We start from the raw sequence: 20,128 nt of genomic DNA on the forward strand, positions 1-20,128 counted from the left end.
AGGCACATGCCAGCCAGGACCCTTAAAGGCTGGAGAGATCTGTGCTATGCCACACCCCAGCTGTATGACCGACTCACTGCCCCTCATCAGACTCTCTAGGTCCAGGAAAACCGCTCAAAGGAAATCGCCAAGGGCTACGCTCGGGTAGCAAGTTGAACAGAACAACACAAGGGTTGTTTCTTCCCCTGTACCTGGTAGAGACGGACGTTGCTGTAAATATTCTCCCAGATCTGGTCATAGCTGCGCTGAGGCACACCCTGGACAGTCACGAAAGACGGGTGATGACGTGGCGCCAGCGTGGCTGTCTTTGCAGCGTGATCGCGAAGCGCTTGCATTACTTGCTCAGGGTCGGAAATCTCAGGCGGAACAGAGGAGGAGGAATGGTTAAGCAATGCAGCATTCCTTCTTCTCTGATCACATATGCGTGAGCAGAGGTGAAGTCCTAATGAGGCTGCATGCAGTTAAAAAATAAGATTAAACTCAAAAAATCTATAAAATTAAATTAAACTCAAATATTCTGACTCCCAAAATATCTCTGTTTATGCAACACTACATGCGTTCAAATATCCACAGCAACTCATTTAAAACTCCATGATAACCCCGTCCGGACAACAGCAGGTGCCCTCCTCAAAGCCTTGTGGCATCAGTGGAGACAGGCACACTCATCACATTGGGTGCAGACGGTGTTTGCTGTGGGCAAGCTGCCAGCGATGGCGGAGGAGGCTGCAGGGTAGCTCAGGCAGATCCCAGGCATCCTAAGGACACAGGCCAGGACTGACATCCCTGCAGGGGTCCTGGCTGATCCACTCACAGCACAGTGGATCAATCTCCCAAGAATACTAAGGGTGTTTCTCCTCAAATTGCTGTGATAGTACCTGGCAGATGGCCCCAGACTTCAAGTTCTACCTCAGTGATGCACATATCCTTCAGTCATTTCAATGTTACCAAGAACCTCAAAGATCGTGTATTCTAATCCCTGTCAACATCCCAGAAGCACTTTTGGCAGAAATAGAAAAATTCATCCTAAAATTAATATGGAATCTCAAGGGGTCCCAAATAGCCACAACAATTTTGAAAAAGAACAAAATTAGAACAGTCACACTTCCTGATTTCAAAAAATATTACAAAGTTGGAGTAATTAAAAAAAAAAAAGTGGTGCTGGCATAAAGACAGATGATGTTAACCAGTGGAACAGAATAGCAAGCCCAGAACTCAATCCTCAGATGTCTGGTCAGGGTGCCAAGCCCACTCAGGAAGGAGATGATAGTATCTTTGATGTATGATATCAAGAAAACTCAATATTAACATGCAAAATAATGAAGTCTTTCCTTTATCTTACACCACTTAAGAAATTGAACCAAAAAGGATTCAAGACAAATATAAAATCTAAAACTATAAATTTATTAGAAGAAAACATAGAGAGAAGCTTTATGATATTACACTTGGCAGTGATTTCATAGATATGATACCTAACACCCAGGCAACAAAAGCAAGAAGAGACAATTAAACTACATCAAAATTTACAAAAAAAACTTTTGTTCACCAAAGGAAATAATCAACACTTGGAAAAGGTAACTGATGGCATAGGGGGAAATCTTTGTAAATTATACTTATGATAAGTGTTTAGTAGTCAAAATATATGAACAACTCCTACAACTCAACAACAAAATAACTCACCAAGAATCCAATTTTAAAAATGGGCAAGGGGGGCAGAATTGTGGCACAGTGGGCTAAACCACTGCCTGCATCACCAACATCTCATATGGACGCCATGTCCTGGCTGCTCCACTTCCAATCCAGCTCCCTGGTAATGGCCTAGGAAAGCAGGGAAGATGGCCCAACTCCTTGGGCCCCTGCACCTACATGGGAGACTTGGATGAAGTTCCTGGCTCCTGATTCAGCCTGCCTCAGCCCTGGCTGATGCGGCCACTTGGAGAGTGAACCAGCAGATAGAAGATCCCTCCCTGTGTGTCTCTCCCTCTCTCTCTGTAATTCTGCCTTCCAAATAAAGAAATAGCTTTTTTTTTTTCAAATGGGCAAAGGATTTGAATAGGCATTTCTTCAAAGATGATATAAAATGGTAACCAAATAAAAAATATGAAACAAAAATGTGAAAATATGCTCAAGATGACTAATTATAAGAGAATGTGAATCAATTCACAGTGGGATATCAATCATCTCATACCCACCAAGAGTCTACTATTAAGAACACGGAGTGGGGGGTTGGTAGGCTCACTAGTTAAGCTGCTCATTAGGAACCCTCATTCCGTATCAGAATGCCTGGGTCTGAGTCCCAGCTACCCTGCTTCTGCTCCAGCTTCCTGCTAATGTGAATCCTGGGAGGCAGCAGGTGTCAGCTCAAATAGTTGGGTTCCTGCCACCCACCTGGGAAACTTAGATTGAGTTCCAGGCTTCACCTGGAGTGAACCAGTGGTAGGGAGCGCTCTGTCTCTCTCTCACTCTGTCTCTCTTCTCCCTTCCCTCCATCCTCCCCTCTAAAAAAGCTAACTAAATAGTAAAAATAATAATAATAATAATTGTTGGTGAGGATGCAGCAAAACTGAAATCCTTGTGCACTCTTAGCAGGATTGCACAATGGTGCAAGTGCTATGGAAAACAGTGCAGTTTCCCTTTAAAAATTAAAAATAAAATTACCATATGATGCAGCAATTCTACTTCTGGGCATACACTCAAAAGAATTGAAAGCAGAATCCTGAAGAGATATTTGCATACTCATGTTCATAGCAACATCATTCACAAGAGCCTCAAAGTGACAGCAACTCAACCTTCCATCAGTAGATGAGAAGATCAACAAAATGTAGTGGATACCAACAAGGGAATGTGTCAGCTTTAAAAAGCAGGAATTCGGACCTGTTTAGGATATCACCCTAAGTAAAGCCAGATAGTCATCGAGAGACTCACACTGTGTGATTCCATGTATACGAGGTATTTCAAGTAGCCAGATTCCTAGGAACAGGAAGTAGAATGGTGCTTGGTAGAGGCAGAGGGGAGTGGCCTACCAGCACAGAGGTTCACGTCTGTGAGGCAGCAACACTGATCATAATGGGAAATTCATGTTGTGCGTTTCTACCACAATAAAAACACCATCATTTTGTGCAGTGTTTTTGTTTCAGACAAGGAGACTAAGACACCAAGAGGTTTCATTACCAGCCCAATCTCACACAGAGACTTGGTGCTGAAGCTGAACTAAAACCCAGTTCTGACAACTTTCTATTCTTCCCCGAAATCTAACAAGATTTTTAAAGTTTAGCAATAAGATCAGAACATTCCAAGGGAAGACTTCAGAATGAATCCATACCAACATCTTTTTTATTTTTTTTAAGTAGAAGGAAAAAAAATCCATTTTGGGGAGGACAATTTTCACAAGAATCTTATCAGGAGGGGAACATCATTTTCTTACCTTCAAAAACTTGGCTTGCAGGTGCATTAGTGCATCTATTCGTCTCCGTTCTTTTAGTCTGATCAAAAGTTTCCTTTGCCAGGGATCACATTTTGGCTTGATCTAGGAGGCAAACATTCACCTAAAGCTACAACCTAACACAGTGGCTTTCAATAAAGTTTCCATGCAAGCATGGAGATTCCAAAATCCTCTGCAATGAGCCCTGTCCTCAGCGCTGGGAGGTTTGCTGGAGCACACGAGGCTGCTTGGGCTCACGAGTCTGCGGCTCCCTGCTAGTGTCTGCTCCCTGCTAGTGTCGCTCCGCCCAGGACCATACGGCAGTGCCTGAGCAGCAGGGATCCTAAAACCCATCAGTGTTGGGCATTGTCCTTGCTTTATGGTCAACAGAGGTTATCCACAGACTCCTTGTGACTCTCTATTTTTTTTTTTTTTTTTTGACAGGCAGAGTGGACAGTGAGAGAGAGAGACAGAGAGAAAGGTCTTCCTTTGCAGTTGGTTCACCCTCCAATGGCCGCTGCGGCCGGCGCGCTGCGGCCGGCGCACCGCGCTGATCCGATGGCAGGAGCCAGGAGCCAGGTGCTTTTCCTGGTCTCCCATGGGGTGCAGGGCCCAAGGACTTGGGCCATCCTCCACTGCACTCCCTGGCCAGAGCAGAGAGCTGGCCTGGAAGAGGGGCAACCGGGACAGAATCCGGCGCCCCGACCGGGACTAGAACCCGGTGTGCCGGCGCCGCTAGGCGGAGGATTAGCCTAGTGAGCCGCGGCGCCGGCCGTGACTCTCTATTTAATATCATCTTTCTCATTAATAAACTGCATTTCAGAAATTGGTTGAGGCCGGTGCTGTGCGTGGCGCAGTAGGTTAATCCTCCACCTGTGGTGCCAGCATCCCATATGGGTGCTGGTTCTTGTCCAGCTCTCTGCTTATGGCCTGGGAAAGCAGTGGAAGGTGGCCCAAATGCTTGGGCCCCTGTACCCGCATGGGAGAACTGGAAGAAGCTCCTGGCTCCTGGCTTCAGATCTGCTAAGCTTCAGCCATTGCAGCCAACTGGGGAGTGAACCAGCGGATGGAAGTCCTCTCTCTCTCTCTGTCTCTCCCTCTCACTGTCTGTAACTCTACCTCTCAAATAAATTAATTCATTCATTTTAAAAAAAGAAATTGGTTCTTGAGTGGTAAATGCCATCAATCTGCTGATAATTCTCAAATTTATATCTCAGCCTGAAGCTTCAGTTAACCGCCTCCTTGACACCTGTAATGCAACATCGAGTGTAACAGTCTCAGATGGAAAACTGCCCTGTTGCCCCAGCCCCAGCCCCAGCCCTAGGAATGACCTGTGATACCCCTCTTTTCTCTTGGTCCAGCTTTGCTATGGGCTAAATGATTGTGCCCCTCCAAAGTCCCAGAGGTGATGGTATTAGACGGGGGACTTTTGGAAAATGAGTATATCTGGAAAAGAGAGCCCTCATGAATAGGACTTTGTCCTCAGGAAAGAGGCCAGAGGGAGCTTATTCATCCCCTCCACCATGCGAGGACACAGCCAGACGTTCATGGTTCTGCAGCCCCCAAGAGGGCCCTTGCCAGAACCCAACCATGCTGCCACCCTGAACTTGGACTTCTCAGCTGCCAGAACAATGAGAGGTCAATTTTGTTCATTTATAAGATACCCAACTTAATGTGTGTGTGTTTAAGTAACCTGAATGGACTTGAACAATCATACTTTTTTTCCCTTTACAACACAATCAAACCTCACCGTCTGTGGGTTCTGTGCTTGCAAATTCAACTCTGGTGGACCTTTCATGGACACTTGCAGAATGTGAAAAATCGTGTCCCCAGCTAAGGCTGGCCAGGGCAACCCTGCAGGTAAGTGTCCTGCTTGTGATGTGGCGTTAACAGTTTTCATATGTGTGTGTGTTTGTTGGTGATTTCACTGCTGCGAACGGTGCTGCTTAGTGTTGCTGGACACAAGGCCGCCGTGACGTGCCTACAGAGACAACAGGTGTGTTAGATAAGCCTCCTGGAGGCAGGCATGCCTAGGGTGTTGGCCAGGAGTTCAGCATGAATGAATCAGCCATGTATATTCAGTTAGATAATTTTAAACAGAAGCATACCCAAGACAAGGTTATGTGTCGATCAGTCGATTAAAATGTTGTGACCAGGGGCAGGCATTTAGTCTAGTGGTTAAGACACTGGTTGAGACAGCTGCATTCCGTATCAGAGTACCTGAGCTCAATGCCTGGGTCCAGCTCTGGACTCTGGCTTCCTGTTAACGCAGACCAAGGAAGCAGCTGTCAAGGCTAAAGTGATTCTGTTCCTGCCACTCACACGGGAGTGCTAAATTGAATTCTCAGCTCTCTGCCTGGCCCAGTTGGTCCCACAGTGCAGACATTTGGGAAATAAAACAGTAGATGGAAATGCTCTCCCTCTCTCTCTCTCTCTCATCTCAAATAAATGAAACTTCTTTTAAAATCAGTAAAATGTTGTGAGCAGAGACACAGGAAACCTAACCCGCTATTTCCCCTAGAGATGATTCAGTATTTACTAGAGCAAAGTTCTCGGTGACTTTCTAGAACACAACTACCTTGTGCGGCGAGAATGGGTTGTATTTAGCCCTGCTCACGACTATCTCCTTTACTCTGCTTACTCAGGCCTGCTTTGTGAATTGTGTGTCTCTAGTTCCAAGGGTCATTCCTAACATACAGTATACACCCAACAAGTTGTTTTCAGCTAAAAAGTCAGCTGCACCTTTGCATATTACCCTTCTCTTTATTCTTGCCAAAGCAGGAAGGGAGTGTTGATCAAATCGAGCAGGGTACGGGAGACTGGGGAACGCCCAGAGAAGGCAGGTCAGCACAGCTAACTTCCGCATGGAGTCCCAGCAGGCAGAGAGTCAGCAGAGCCTGGCCAATAGTTCAAGGCCAACTTCTTGAGTGGCTACACCTGACAACAAGCAGGTGTCTCTACTGGTCCCAGAGGGCAGTGAGGAGAGGGCCCACCAGGGACAGACCACCCTGGTGCTGCCAGGTAGCCTGGCCTGGTTGGAGGGCACAGTGACACAGCTGATGCCACCCCCAGGGGCCTGTCACCACAGGCCCCCTTACCTTTATTTTTTTTTTTTTTATCTTTTATTTAATGAATATAAATTTCCAAAGTACGACTCATGGGTTACAATGGCTTCCCCCCCCATACCGTCCCTCCCACCAACAACCCTCCCCTTTCCCACTCCCTCTCCCCTTCCATTCACATCAAGATTCATTTTCGATTATCTTAATATATAGAAGATCAGCTTAGTATACCTTAAGTAAGTATTTCAACAGTTTGCTCCCACACAGAAACATAAAGTGAAAAATAATAGATGATTTTTTTAAAATGATGATGAAATCAGATCAGACCTATTGTCATGTTTAATCCCAGTGAGAGTCAAGTTGGGAATTGAAAATTTCTTTCTTTTTCTTTTTTTTTTTTTTTTTTTTACAGAAGATCAGTTTAGTGTACATTAAGTAAAGATTTCAGTCGTTTGCACCCCCATAGAAACACAAAGTGAAATATACTGTTTGAGTACTCGTTATAGCATTAAGCCTCAGTGTACAGCACGTTAAGGACCGAGATCCTACAACTGACTCAACACCAAAAAGGAAACCTCCTGAAGTGAAATGGACACTATGAGAAATGGTGACTTGATCAGCATAGCTCTGACTGCTAATGGACAACTTAATACATTATCCCTCATAGTATTTTTTTTTGTCTGTTCTACTTAATATGACTGGTTTAATTCTGTAATTATCACACAGTTATTCTTAAGTGTTGAAAATTAACCGAAATGTGATCCCTGTTAAACATAAGAGTGGGAATAAGAGAGGGAAGAGATGTATAATTTGGGACATGCTCGGGCTGACTTGCCCCAATTGGTAGAGTTGGAAACATACCAGGGGATTCCAATTCAATCCCATCAGGGTGGCATGTACCAATGCCATCTCACTATTCCAAGTGATCAATTTCAGTTCACAATTGATCATAATGAAAGGACTAAGAGTCAAAGGGAGCACATAAACAAGTCTAGTACCTGCTAACACTAACCGATAGAATAAATAAAGGGGAGAGTGATCCAACATGGGAAGTGAGATACTCAGCAGACTCATAGAATGGCGGATGTCCTAAATAGCACTCTGGCCTCAGAATCAGCCCTAAAGGCACTCGGATCTGGCTGAAAAGCCCATGAGAGTATTTCAGGCATGGAAAGCCAAGACACTCTGGCAAAAAGATCTCTGTGAGTGAGATCCCAGTGGAAAGAACAGGTCTTCAAAAAGGGAGGTGCCTTTCTCTGAAGGGAGGAGAGAACCTCCACTTTGACTATGACCGTGTCTAAACAAGATAAGAGTCGGAGAACTCAAGGGGCTTCCATAGCCTTGGAAACTCATAACTGGTGCATAGGGAGATTACTGATGCCATAAACAGGAGTGCCCCCTTACCTTTATAAAGGGAATCCAATTGGCTCTCTTTTTCAGGGCTGAAGGAGGTCCTGCCAGACCCAGATTCTCTGCAGTTGCCTTCCGAGCTTCATAGTCGGGAAACGTCTGCATCTTCTGTTGCTCCATGAAGATGCTTTGAAATTTTTGGGAAACCTGCACGGGAGTGAGAGCCCCGGAAAAAAAAAAAAAAAGTGTCGGACATTAGGCCTTTCTGAAAACAGCTGCTGATTGCCTTTGAAGTAGCCTGTGACCAAAATTAATTCCTAAAGCTTGCCTTTGAGAGAAAGAGGGGGCTCAAAAAGGCGGGTTTGTCAGCTCATTACCATCATCGTGGGTGTGCACTGATCCTGAATGCCTGCTCCAAACTTGGAAATGGATTAGCCTACTCATTGAGTAGTATTTTGACCCAGACTCTGAGTGTAAGAGAGAACACAATGATCCACTCTGGGGAACAGGTTCGCTTTTTCTGGTCACCTGGTGAAGGAAACAATGCAAGGATGATTACATCCTGCTCCCAGAGCCTGACTGGGTTGTTTCAAGAGACAGGAGTGCAGCTGTCGGAGCTGCTGAAACTCCTCCGGGGGCCTGGTCCGTTCCCTCCGCAGCTCCCTTACACATGTGTCCAGCTTCCAGAACCCCACCTCCACCTGAGTGGGCGGGGCCAGTGAGCTGGTGGTGGCCCACCTTTCGTGGTGATGTTCCCACCATATGATGAGCCACTCAAGGCCACAGACTGTGACCCACAGGAACTCACCACAGGGGCAGGCACCTGACGCAACTGTAAGAAGCCTGCCTAGGACATCCACAACCAGTATTGGAGCACCTGGGGTCAAGTCCTGGCTCAGCTTTTGAGTCCAGCTTCCTGCTAATGTGCACCCTGGGAGGCAGCAGGTTAAAACATACCTCACCACACATCATACATACACGTACGGACACACAGAGAACCTGCAATGGGGCTAGCATTGCTAAGCTGTGTCTGCAAGGGTGAGCAAGCACTTGAGCCACAAAGCTGAAGAATCTCCTAGTTAATGCTGGTATCTCCAAAGCTGTGCTACCCAACATGTCGCCCCCAGCCACACATGGCCAGTTACCACTTAAATGTGAATCCGTTAAAATGACCTAGAGTTGAAGATTTAATGCTTCGGGTGCACTAGGCACACTTCAAATGCTCAGTAGCCATGTGTGACTGGCAGTTAGCATGTTGGTCAGAGACTGAACATATCCATCATGGCTAGTCTAGATGTGGGATGGCAAACATTCTTGTCAATATTTCAGATAGTAAATATTTTAGCCTTGCCAGACCTCAGGGTCTCACTTGCAGCTACTCTAGTCTGCCATTGCAGTGTAGAAGCAGCCATAGACAAATCACAAATGAATGAGCACGGTCTGAGTATTTGTGTTACTGTGTCTGCATAAAATTCATGTGTTAAAAAAAAAAATCCCAAACCCCAGGGGACCAGCATTGTGGCACGACACCAGCATCCCGTGTGAATGCTGATCCAAGTCCCAGCTGCTCCACTTTCCATCCAACTCCCTGCTAATGGCCTGGGACAAGCAGCAGAAGATGGGTCAAGTACTTTGGGCCCTGCCACCTATGTGGGAGATCCGGGTGAAGCTCTTGGCCGTTGGCTTTAGCCTGGTTCAGCCCTGGCCATTGTGGCTACCTGGGGAGTAAACCAGTGGATATTTCTCTCTCTCATCTCTATCTCTGTCTCACAGTCTCTGTAACTCTAAGTTTCAGGCAAATAAGTAAATCTTAAAAACAAATGAACAAAAAAATCCCAAACCCCAAGAGGAGTGGTATTAGGAGGTGGGGGCCTTTGGGTGTGATTAGGTCATGAGAATGGAGCCTGATGAATAGTGTTAGTGCCCTTATAAAAGATACTGCAGGGCCAGCACTGTGGCTCACTAGGCTAATCCTCCGCCTTGCGGCGCTGGCACACCGGGTTCTAGTCCCGGTTGGGGCGCCGGATTCTGTAGTGGTTGCTCCTCTTCCAGGCCAGCTCTCTGCTGTGGCCAGGGAGTGCAGTGGAGGATGGCCCAAGTGCTTGGGCCCTGCACCCCATGGGAGACCAGGAGGAAGCACCTGGCTCCTGGCTTCGGATCGGCGCAGCACGCCAGCTATGAAGGAAGACCTTTCTCTTTCTGTCTCTCTCTGTCTCTTTCTCACTGTCTAACTCTGACTGTAAAAAAAAAAAAAAAAAAAAAAAAAGACACTGCAGATAAACCCTGGCCCTTCTCCCACGTGCAGGCATAGCAAAAAGGTACTGTCTCTGACCCAGACAGCAAGCCCTCACCAGATACCCAATCCAGCTCTAGCCTCCAGAACTATAAAAGATATGTTTCTGGCTTATGAGCATGAGTTTATGGCATTTGGTTATAACAGCTGAAATAACAGCTATAATTCCAACAGAACACACACACATGGCAGCAACAGGCTGTCACCTGCTAACCCTGCTCTAGGGCATTATGAACCAGCACAGAACCTAAATACAGGAACTCTTCCTACACAAAAAGCCATTCCATGTGATTGGCTACTTTGGGAGAAGCTGGGATTTCATATAACACTGTCATAAGAAAATCAAAAATAGTAGCCCGTGTCGTGACACAGTGGGTTAAGCTACTGCTTGCAACACCAGCATCCCCTGAGTGCCAGTTCCAGGCCTGGCTGCTCTGCTTCCAGTACAGCTTCCTGCTAATGTATCTAGGAAGGCAGCAGAAGTGGCACTTCTTGCCACCCACATGGGAGACCTGGATGGAGTTTCTGGCTCCTGGCTTCTGCCCGGCCCAGCCCTGGCTGTTGCAGGCATTTGAGAAGTGAGCCAGCAGATGGAAGATCTCCCCCCACCTCATTCTCTGTCTTTAAAAACACAAATACATATATAAATCTTAAAAAAAAAAAAGATTTATTTATTTATTTGAAAGTCAGTGTTACACAGAGAAAGAAGGAGAGGCAGAGAAAGAGAGAGAGGACTTCCATCCACTGGGTCACTCCCTAATTGGCCACAATTGTCAAAGCTGCACTGATCCAAAGCCAGGAGCCAGGAGCTTCTTCCAGGTTTCCCACGTGGGTGCAGGGACCCAAGGACTTGGGCCATCTTCTACCACTTTCCCAGGCCATAGCAAAGAGCTGGATCAGAAGAGGAGCAGCTGGGACTCGAACTGGCGCTCATATGGGATGCCGACACTGCAGGCAGCGTTTTACCCACTACGCTACAGTACCAGCCCCTGAATTTTTTTTATTAGAGTAGAAATTGTCACCACGAAGGGAGACAGGTTGCTCTTTGGGAACAAGGCTGCTTTGCTGGGTGCCCTGCCAAACCTGTAGTTGTTTGTTTCCGATTGATAATGTATATAGCCCACTCGACCAGAATGTATTCTTTCTTTTGGGTTCTTTGTAAATAGCATCTCACGTTGATTCTACTGTCATACTACTCGGGAATAAGAAAAGTGAGGACACTGCCGCAGAAGCTCTTTGCTGAAGATGCTGCTGCTGCCCACCTAAAAAGGGAGAAAAAGGCGAAACCCCACCAACTGCAGAGAAACCACAGCACATGCTACCATTGGTTTCAGAGAACTTAAAAAGTCTGTGTGGGGGCTGGTGCTGTGGTATAGCAGGTAAAAACTGCCACCTGCAGTGCCAGCATCCCATGTTCTAGTCCTGGCTGCTTCACTTCCCATCCAGCTCTCTGATATGGCCTGGGAAAGCAGTAAAAAATGGCCCAAGTCCTTGGGCTCCTGCACCTGCAGCTCTAGGCTCCTGGCTTCAGATTGGCCCAGCTCCAGCTGTTTTGGCCAGTTGGGGAGTGAACCAGTGGTTGGAAGACCTCTCTCTCTCTTTGTAGCTCTGACTTCCAAACAAATAAATAAATCTTAAAAAAAAAAAATGAGTCGGTGTGAATGGAACAAATACAAACGCAAGTGAACCTTCAAGGCCAAGCAAATGGTGATAGTGGAGACGGTGGCTGCTTCTGACACGCAGAGCATTCCAAACCATTCAGATTTGATTTTTGCCTGTTTGAATAAATCCATTTGTTATTTCCACCCAGTGACTGTATGCATACTTGCCAATCAAATGCACCTGCTTCTGGAAAAACATCTCTATGGTTGAAACTCCTGCTAAAATAATTTGTTACAATGCATCTGCGGCTCTCTACCCACAGTCTTATTTTTCCCTTTGCTTTTGCTAACACAAGTTGTTAAAGGAAGCGCAACTGTGTTACAGCAGAGCAGACTGTGCAATTGTGAATAGAAGTGCAGGTGTGCACTCTGAATACGAGGCATCTTGTCACTCAGGAGAGCTATTGCAGCACATTCTGAGAACTGGAAGGCTTTAGACACCTGATCATTGCACCACGCAGACTTGCCAAATCTTGGCTACATTGACATCTTCTACTATACACTGTAGCCTACCTTTTTCTTCAAATTCTGCAGAAAAAAAAAATGCATCCCACTATGCCACTGAGGTTTGCTTCTGAGGGTCCCATAGCTCAGAGAATAAATTCTCCTAAGTGCCAATCTAAATTCCACCTGTTACTATTCTATCTCCTCACTCTGGAAACAATCATTGGCTGTAAAACTACGAAATGTTTGGCCAATACCACTGATTTCTTTCAAGGACACCTAGGCTGGCATTAAGCAAGAATACACCAAGTACCAAGAAAAACAGCTGCATCTCCTTTGCAGCATCCCTGAGCTCTTCGACGTCGTATGGGAAGTGGAAATGGGAGAGGAGGGACCTCAGTTGAGGCTTCAGGTCTCCTGCTTCTGCTATGTGTTGGGGCAGGACACAAGCAGCCTCTGCTCTCCTTGAACCTGAAAAAAAAAATCCCAAACTAAGAGCATTAAGACCAACGAATAGCAGTTGGAGGAGCGGGCAGGGAGTCCTATGAGAACAGGGGCTAGGCCGGCGCCGTGGCTCACTAGGCTAATCCTCCGCCTAGCGGCGCCGGCACACCGGGTTCTAGTCCCATTCGGGGCGCTGGATTCTGTCCCGGTTGCCCCTCTTCCAGGCCAGCTCTCTGCTGTGGCCCAGGAGTGCAGTCGAGGATGGCCCAAGTGCTTGGGCCCTGCACCCCATGGGAGACCAGGAGAAATACCTGGCTCCTGCCTTCGCATCAGCATGATATGCCGGCCACGGCGGCCATTGGAGGGTGAACCAACGGCAAAAGGAAGACCTTTCTCTCTGTCTCTCTCTCTCACTGTCCACTCTGCCTGTCAAAAAAGAAAAAAAAAGAGAGAACAGGGGCTAGGACACCCTCTGCTGAGGGAAGCCCCTCTGCTCCTTGCCCGGCCTGCCCTGCCATGATTGACAGTCTGTGCCACACCTGGCCAGGTGCATCTGACAGGTGCTTGGAGCTGGGTGTCTTAGGAAGGCAGCAGGGACTCCTCGCCTGGCTCGCGGCCTGTAGAAGAAACCCAACAGAAGGTTTGTAGAATGACTGAGTGGGAGAGGAACTGCCGAGAACCCTTTGGGGTAAAGAGAATATTACTGAGAAGTTCCCGGCCGGCGTGGCGGCTCACTAGGCTAATCCTCAGCCTGCGGCGCCGGCACACCGGGTTCTAGTCCCGGTTGGGGTGCTGGATTCTGTGCCAGTTGCTTCTCTTCCAGTCCAGCTCTCTGCTGTGGCCAGGGAGTGCAGTGGAGGATGGCCCAAGTGCTTGGGCCCTGCACCCGCATGGGAGACCAGGAAAAGCACCTGGCTCCTGGCTTTGGATCGGCGCAGTCCGCCGGCCATAGCAGCCACTTGGGGGGTGAACCAAAAAAAAGAGAAGTTCCCAACACCTTTGAAGCAGTCTTCCTCTGCTTTCCTCTAACTCCCACTCATGTCTGAGGACCCCGTCTGGCATGCTGTCCTACGAGAAGCTGGCTGCCTCTCCCAGGTGTTCCTCTGAGACCCTGTACATAGTGCAAGCAAGCATGCTGCTCAGAGTAGAGACTTGTTCATGTCTCTTAGGCACCTGGAACCCCCGGGAAGGGCAGGGGGGCTGTGCTGACTCAGCTGAGGAGTCTTTGAGAACTGTGTGACATGCAGATGGAAGGGACCTTAGGGATGGCATACTCCGAAAGGCTGGTTCTGAAGATGAGTCGGTTGAGGCCCAAGTAGCCCACATGCAGGCCCACGGTGGGGCCTGGAGTCCTGAGCCCAGCACTCACGACTTCTAAGCCCATTGCCCTGCCGTCTTTCTTTTTTATTTTTTAGACTTATTTTTATTTATTTGAGTTACAGAGAGAGGTAGAGACAGATCTTCCATTTGCTGATTCATTTCCCAAATGGCTGCTATGGCCAGAGCTGAGCTGATCCGAAACCAGGAGCCAGGAACAGGGGCCCAAGACTTGGGCCATCTTCCACTGCTTTTCCAGGCCATAATAGAGATCTGGATTGGAAGATGTCGCTCCCCCTCTTCGTGGAGGAACGACACAGGACCCTGCGCTGTTCTTTTGTCTGCTCGGCCCTCCCCGGGTTCGCTGCTGGTTCTTCCCGGGTTGGCTACTATCCCTTCCACCTCCGTGGAAGGGCAGTTCCCCCTGGCCACATTCCCCACTTCCACAGGGGAGCGGCACACCGCCGGCCGGCTCTTCTCGGGGGCTGCACAGGTGTTATTCGGATAATGTTCCCCTTAGATGTTCCTCGTGCATGCCGTCTCTCTCCTCCTTTATAGTCCTCCTCCGCCAATCCCAACTCGGCTGCCCACACGCCGAGTACGCTGCTCTCCTCCAATCAGGAGCAAGTCCTACAGTTTATTGGTTGAACTGGAGGCAGCTGTGCGGAAGCTGTTTACTTCTCTCCCAGCGCCATATTGTGGGAGAGCAGATGCATAGAATAAGTCTTAATTCCAGTAACTTAGTCTAGTCCGAATTGCTCCCCACAGAAGAAGAGCAGTTGGGACTAGAACCAGTGTCCATATGGGATGCTGGTGCCACAGACCAGAGCTTTAACCCATTGCACCACAGCACTGCCCCCCCTTCTTTCTTGATTATCTAATTCTAAAGATGAAGACAGGAGCCAGTGTTGTGATGCAGTGGGTTAAGCCATCACTGGCAACACCGGCATTCTGTATTGGAGCACCAGTTTGAGTCCCAGCTGCTAATGTGCCTGGGAAGGTAGCAGATGATGGCTCAAGGACTTGGGCCCCTGCCACCCATGTGGGATCCCAGATGGAGTGTCTGGCTCCTGGGTTCAGATCTGGCTGTTGTGGACATTTGGGGAATGAGCCAACACCCTAGGTGAAATAAGACTGTTTCTGACCTGCAATGCTGGTATCCAGAGTGCCAGGAGATGCAGAACCCTGGACATCGGGGTTGATGTCATTGACATTGACCTTCTCATTTTCAGGGGCTTGTTTTTCAGTGTCACTCAGCACCTTGGAGATGGGTAGATTCTGGAGGGCCTGCAGAAAGGCACAACCAAGACACCATGGTCAAGCTTCCAGCTGTAGGGTCAGGAGCACTCTGCTCCCATGATGAGCAGGAGAGGGGCAGAACCTCAGTGAGCTGCCCGGGGACAAGGGAGCTGAGTTTGTACCTGTTACTCACTCTGGGGGCCTCAACCTTCAACATGGTCCACAGGGATCAAACACACAAGGCAGACAAGGCCCTGTGGAGGGGTGGGGGCTACAAAGAGCCCTCGGTGTGAGTGGCGTGGAGGACCTGGACTTGTGAGCAGGTGTTTAGAGCCTGTGTGACCCGGGAGAGATGGGCTGGAGGTGGAGCCCACTGGGTGGGACTGGCCGTGGGGAAGGCACAAATCACAGCGATGGCTTCCTGAGCTGGCTCACTCTGTGGATGGTGTAACACAGAGCTGAGTAGGAAAAGCTTGAGGTAGGGAAGCAACAGTCTGTCTAAAATGGAAATGCAGTCCCGGTAGGGCTTTCTGTTGCTGTTCACCGGAGTCAGGGCCTCTCCCTGCCCTGTGCTCTGGCTTCCTCTATGCCTTCCTAGGCCACTGCATTTCCATTGCATGCCCTCGCCTGTCTTCCCACTAGCCTGAGACCTCTCCGTCTCTCAGAAAGACTGTATCTTTGCTGTGGGGTCTGGGACGAGTACCGGGCACATATTAGATCCTCATGAGAAAGCTGACTTACGGAGTGACGTCCAGAGAGCAAACTCTCCCAACAAGAAGTTTCCAAGAGAAGGGCCAGTGACTGTTGCTTCCCTGTCATTTGTAGGGCAGGTAGAGTGTGCAATTGTGACAACCCCAAACTAGAGAACAAGTGCGAGAAAACCACGTGTTGACCACTCCCGGGGAGGGCACCACGGCATCCGCAAGCTTCACTTACCTGCAGGTAGCGGTGGACAGTCCGGAGAGAGTGCAGGTGACACACGAGCCACTTGGTGTAGATGGTTAGGTCTTCCAGGGTTACTAACTCAGGAGGGTTGGTTTTTCCCATCAGGAAGTTTTCTCGAGCCACAGACAATCTTTCAGCTCTCTGAGCAGCATCACTGCACTCCTGCATAATGTAGCCAACTTGTTTCTATTTAAAAGGGTTACAAGGGAAGAGCTTGGTGTTTGCCCACCTTCCTTATTCTCTGTATCACTGGCTTCCAAGAGTAGGGGAATGCTGTTGGGGGCCAGAGAAGGGACTCTTGGGATCCCAAGGTTCCTCCATCTCCTGAGTTTGACAAGGGCAGTGGTTCTACGCTTAGGACTTGGAAGGAGAAAGACCCCAAATAGAGAGTCAGTGCCCAAGGAGGTTTAGGAACTGGCTTTAGCTTCTGGGCCCTTTCCCTGGCACAGAGGAGACCAAGACTATAAAAAGAAAATTATTTCCCGTCATATAAAACATTATCTTGCCAGCCTTTTTCAAAAATAGGAAGCAGAGGGCTGGTGCTGCAGCGTAGCAGGTGGGGCCATCACCTGCAGTACCGGCATCCCATGTGGGCGTCGGTTCAAATCCTGGCTGCTCCACTTCCAATCCAGCTCTCTGCTGTGGCCTGGGAAAGGAGGATGGCCCAAGTGCTTGGGCTCCTGCACCCATGTGGGAGACCCGGAGGAAGCTCCTGGCTCCTGGCTTCGGATCGGCACAGCTCCAGCCATTGCAGCCATCTGGGGAGTGAACTAGCAGATGGAAGACCTCTCTCTCTCGCTCTCTGCCTCTCCTTCTCTTTATGTGTAACTCTAACTTTCAAATAAATAAATAAATCTTAAAAAAAAAAAAAAGGAAGCATTATCTTCTACCACCGGCAGAAGGAGCAAGAAAATACACATTTCAGTTCCTTGCCCATCCCCAGCCGTGACCTGAAACACCTGACAAGCTCATCGGCCATTTGGCTGCATTCCGAAGAGCAGCCCAGCGTGCTGTCCGTGAGCTTCCTACCTTGTAAAGCGGAAAAAGCTGCTCCATGGGCTGACCGCGCCGGCAAAACCTCTTCCATCTGAGCACGTGGAGGCGTTTGCTCTGAACCAGCTGGGCGGTTCTCGCTGTGTAATGCTTAAACAACAGCAGCAAAAATAAGCACTTGGCACGACACAATTACAGTGGGGAGACAGTTAATTCTTAAGAATGGCAACGACAGGTAAACCAGACCAGTGACTGGTTGGTTCGCACACGTGTATTTTCCTATGTGTAGACCATAAAACTGAGAAGCATGACTCAGGATGTGATTCAGGTTTAAATAAAGCGAGGAGGCATTTCTAAATCTCTATGATCTGATGCTGAGTCAGTAGATTGTAAGCTCATTTATCAGTTAGTCAACAGTTTTAACCCTGACATAAAAGTCTGTCAGAGTAGCTGAAGCTGAACTTGACATTTTGTATTAAAAACTGAAATGGTGGAGCCAGCACTGTGGCATAATGGGTAAAGCCACCATCTGTGACAACAGCATCCCAGAGGGGCACAAGTTCGTGTCCCAGCTGTTCCCTTCCAATCCAGCTCCCTGCTAACGGCCTGGAAAAAGCAGAAGATGGTCCAAGTGTTTGGGCCCCTGCCACCCATGGGGGGGCCCCCAGATGAAGCTCGTGGCTCCTGACTCCTGGCTTTGGCCTGGCTCAGCACTGGCCATTGTGGCCATCTGTAGGGTGAACCAGAGATGGAAGATCTCTCTCTCTCTCTCTTTCCCTCTCTCTTTCTGTAACTCTTTCAAAATAAATTTTAAAAAATCTCTAAAAAAACTTAAACAATGAGTCAAAAATACAAAATATATTACAGATAAGATTATAACATGTAACCTCAGATCACAAATTTTATGTACCTCAAAAAGAGTTAAGCTAACTCTCTCTCTCTTTTTTTTTTTTTTTTTTTTTTTGACAGATAGAGTGGACAGTGAGAGAGTCTTCCTTCCATTGGTTCACCCCCCAAATGGCTGCCATGGCTGGTATGCTGTGCCAATCCTAAGCCAGGAGCCAGGTGCTTCCTCCCGGTCTCCCATGCGGGTGCAGGGCCCAAACACTTGGGCCATCCTCCACTGCACTCCCGGGCCACAGCAGAGAGAACTGGACTGGAAGAGGAGCAACTGGGACAGAGTCCTGCGCCCCAACCGGGACTAGAACCCGGGGTGCCAGCGCCACAGGTGGAGGATTAGCCTAGTGAGCCGCGGCACCGGCCCTAAGCCAACTCTTTAAAAATGCTTTCTCTCTGACAATAAAAACAACACTGGCTATGATAGAATTGCTAGGCCCAGACTCAGCCCTCCATCCTAGAGAAGCAGAAACCCCAACATCATATACATGACAATCACTTTCGACATTTACTGAGATGGGGGCCTAGGAGGGAAGGGGAAGACCGGGCCAGAAGGGAAACCAATCATATAAGCTGCTGTGATCACACTGGTTTTCTTCTTGAAGGCAGTTTCTGAGCCCTGGAGCAGGAAAGGGAATCATAGGCAGAGTGGGAGACATCTCTGAGTTAATCCGAGAGAAACAGAAGTTTGGGATGCAGAGTGAGCAGGAGCCTGCAGGGCAGAGTGTGGGGGAGGAGGAAGTCAGGCAGACAAAGGGCTCCAGAAACCTGCAGGAGCTCCCTCTCAGCCTGTGGCTGAGCTCTGAGCCGGGCACACAGAAGGAGGAGCTCCAAGAGGTGTGCAGAGAATAAGTGACTGAGACCTTGCACGCTGAGTAATTCTCCAAGTTCACAGAGTGAAGGGTCTTCCTTGAAACCTGGGACCCTCAGGGAGATGCCAACAGCCTTAGGAACAATGGGAAATGATGCCTGGAATAAAGTTCATTCTAAACTCCTTCTAGAAGCAGGTGTTGTGGTATTGCAGGTTAAGCTGCCACCCTTGACACTGGTATCCCATAGCAGAGAGCCAGTTTGAGTCCCTACTCGGCTTCCCATCTGGCTCTCTGCCAATGTGCTTGGGAAGCAACAGATGACAGATGAAGTACTCGAGTTCCTGCCACCCATGTGGGAGACCCAGGTGGAGTTCTGGGCTCCTGGCTTCAGTCTGGCCCAGCCCTGGATGTTGTAGCCATTTGGGGAGTGATCCAGTGAATAGAAGATCTGTGTGAGGTGTGTGTGTGTGTGTGTGTGTCTCCCTCTGTCATTCTGCCCTTCAAATAAATAAATAAATCTTAAATCAATAAATGTGAATTCATTCTAACAAAGTTTAAAATCAAGACTTGAAAGAAGTAAGCTAATGGGTGGAATATAAAAAAAAGCTGGCATTCAATAATGAAAAATTGATGACTTTTGAAAGTATTAGACATGCAAAGAAGAAAAAAGGAATGATCCATACACAGAAGAAAAATCAGTCACGTGGGGCCAGCATTGTGGGGAAACAGATAAAGCCACTGCCTGCAATGCCTGTAATTCATATGGGCCCCGGTTGACGTCTCGGCTGCTCTGCTTCCAGTCCAGCTTCCTGCTGACGTGCTTGGGGAAGCAGCCGAGGATGTCTCAAGTGCTTGGACTCTGGCACCCATGTGGGAGGTGCAGAAGAAGCTCCTGGCTCCTGGCTTCAGCCTGGCCCAGCCTTGGCCTTTGTGGCCATTTGGGGAGTGAACCAGCGGATGGAAAATCTCTCTCTTCCTCCACCTTTCTACCCCTGCCTCTCTGTAACTCTGCCTTTCAAATACATAACATAAACCTTTAAAAAAAAATAGTCATGAGAAACAGACCAAGAAGCAACAGAGGTCAAGAAATGATCGAATAAGAACTGTTAAAGACTTACTATAAACGTGCACAGAATGCCCGAGTATGGAAAGGAAACACTAGACACACTGAAGAGAAACATGCAAAATATCAAAAGGAATCTAATGGAACTCCTAGAAATGAAAACCATGCTATCTGAAAGGGAACATTAATT

At 48.2% G+C, this 20,128-nt stretch overlaps 1 protein-coding gene across 10 annotated transcripts in view; it reads right to left on the reverse strand.

Annotated features, from left to right (window-relative positions):
- LOC100346633 (uncharacterized) overlaps positions 1–20,128 on the reverse strand; it is a 209,292-nt gene that overhangs the window by 147,040 nt on the left and 42,124 nt on the right. For all 10 annotated transcript variants that reach the window (XR_016234560.1, XR_016234562.1, XR_016234561.1 and 7 more), the window contains exons 5-11: positions 17,203–17,316; positions 16,165–16,359; positions 15,135–15,276; positions 12,542–12,699; positions 7,885–8,037; positions 3,422–3,523; positions 192–356 (exon numbers count right to left, since the gene is read on the reverse strand). Coding sequence is in view for 7 of the 10 variants with exons in the window: in XM_089333835.1 (XP_089189961.1) it covers positions 192–356; positions 3,422–3,523; positions 7,885–8,037; positions 12,542–12,699; positions 15,135–15,276; positions 16,165–16,359; positions 17,203–17,316 (1,029 nt within the window). In the remaining 3 variants the exon portion in view is untranslated. The remainder of the gene's footprint in view (positions 1–191; positions 357–3,421; positions 3,524–7,884; positions 8,038–12,541; positions 12,700–15,134; positions 15,277–16,164; positions 16,360–17,202; positions 17,317–20,128) is intronic.

The sequence above is a fragment of the Oryctolagus cuniculus genome, chromosome 5, assembly GCF_051225735.1.
Source record: "Oryctolagus cuniculus isolate XC-2025 breed Fujian yellow rabbit chromosome 5, ASM5122573v1, whole genome shotgun sequence".
In the NCBI taxonomy this organism is placed as follows: Eukaryota; Metazoa; Chordata; class Mammalia; order Lagomorpha; family Leporidae; genus Oryctolagus; species Oryctolagus cuniculus.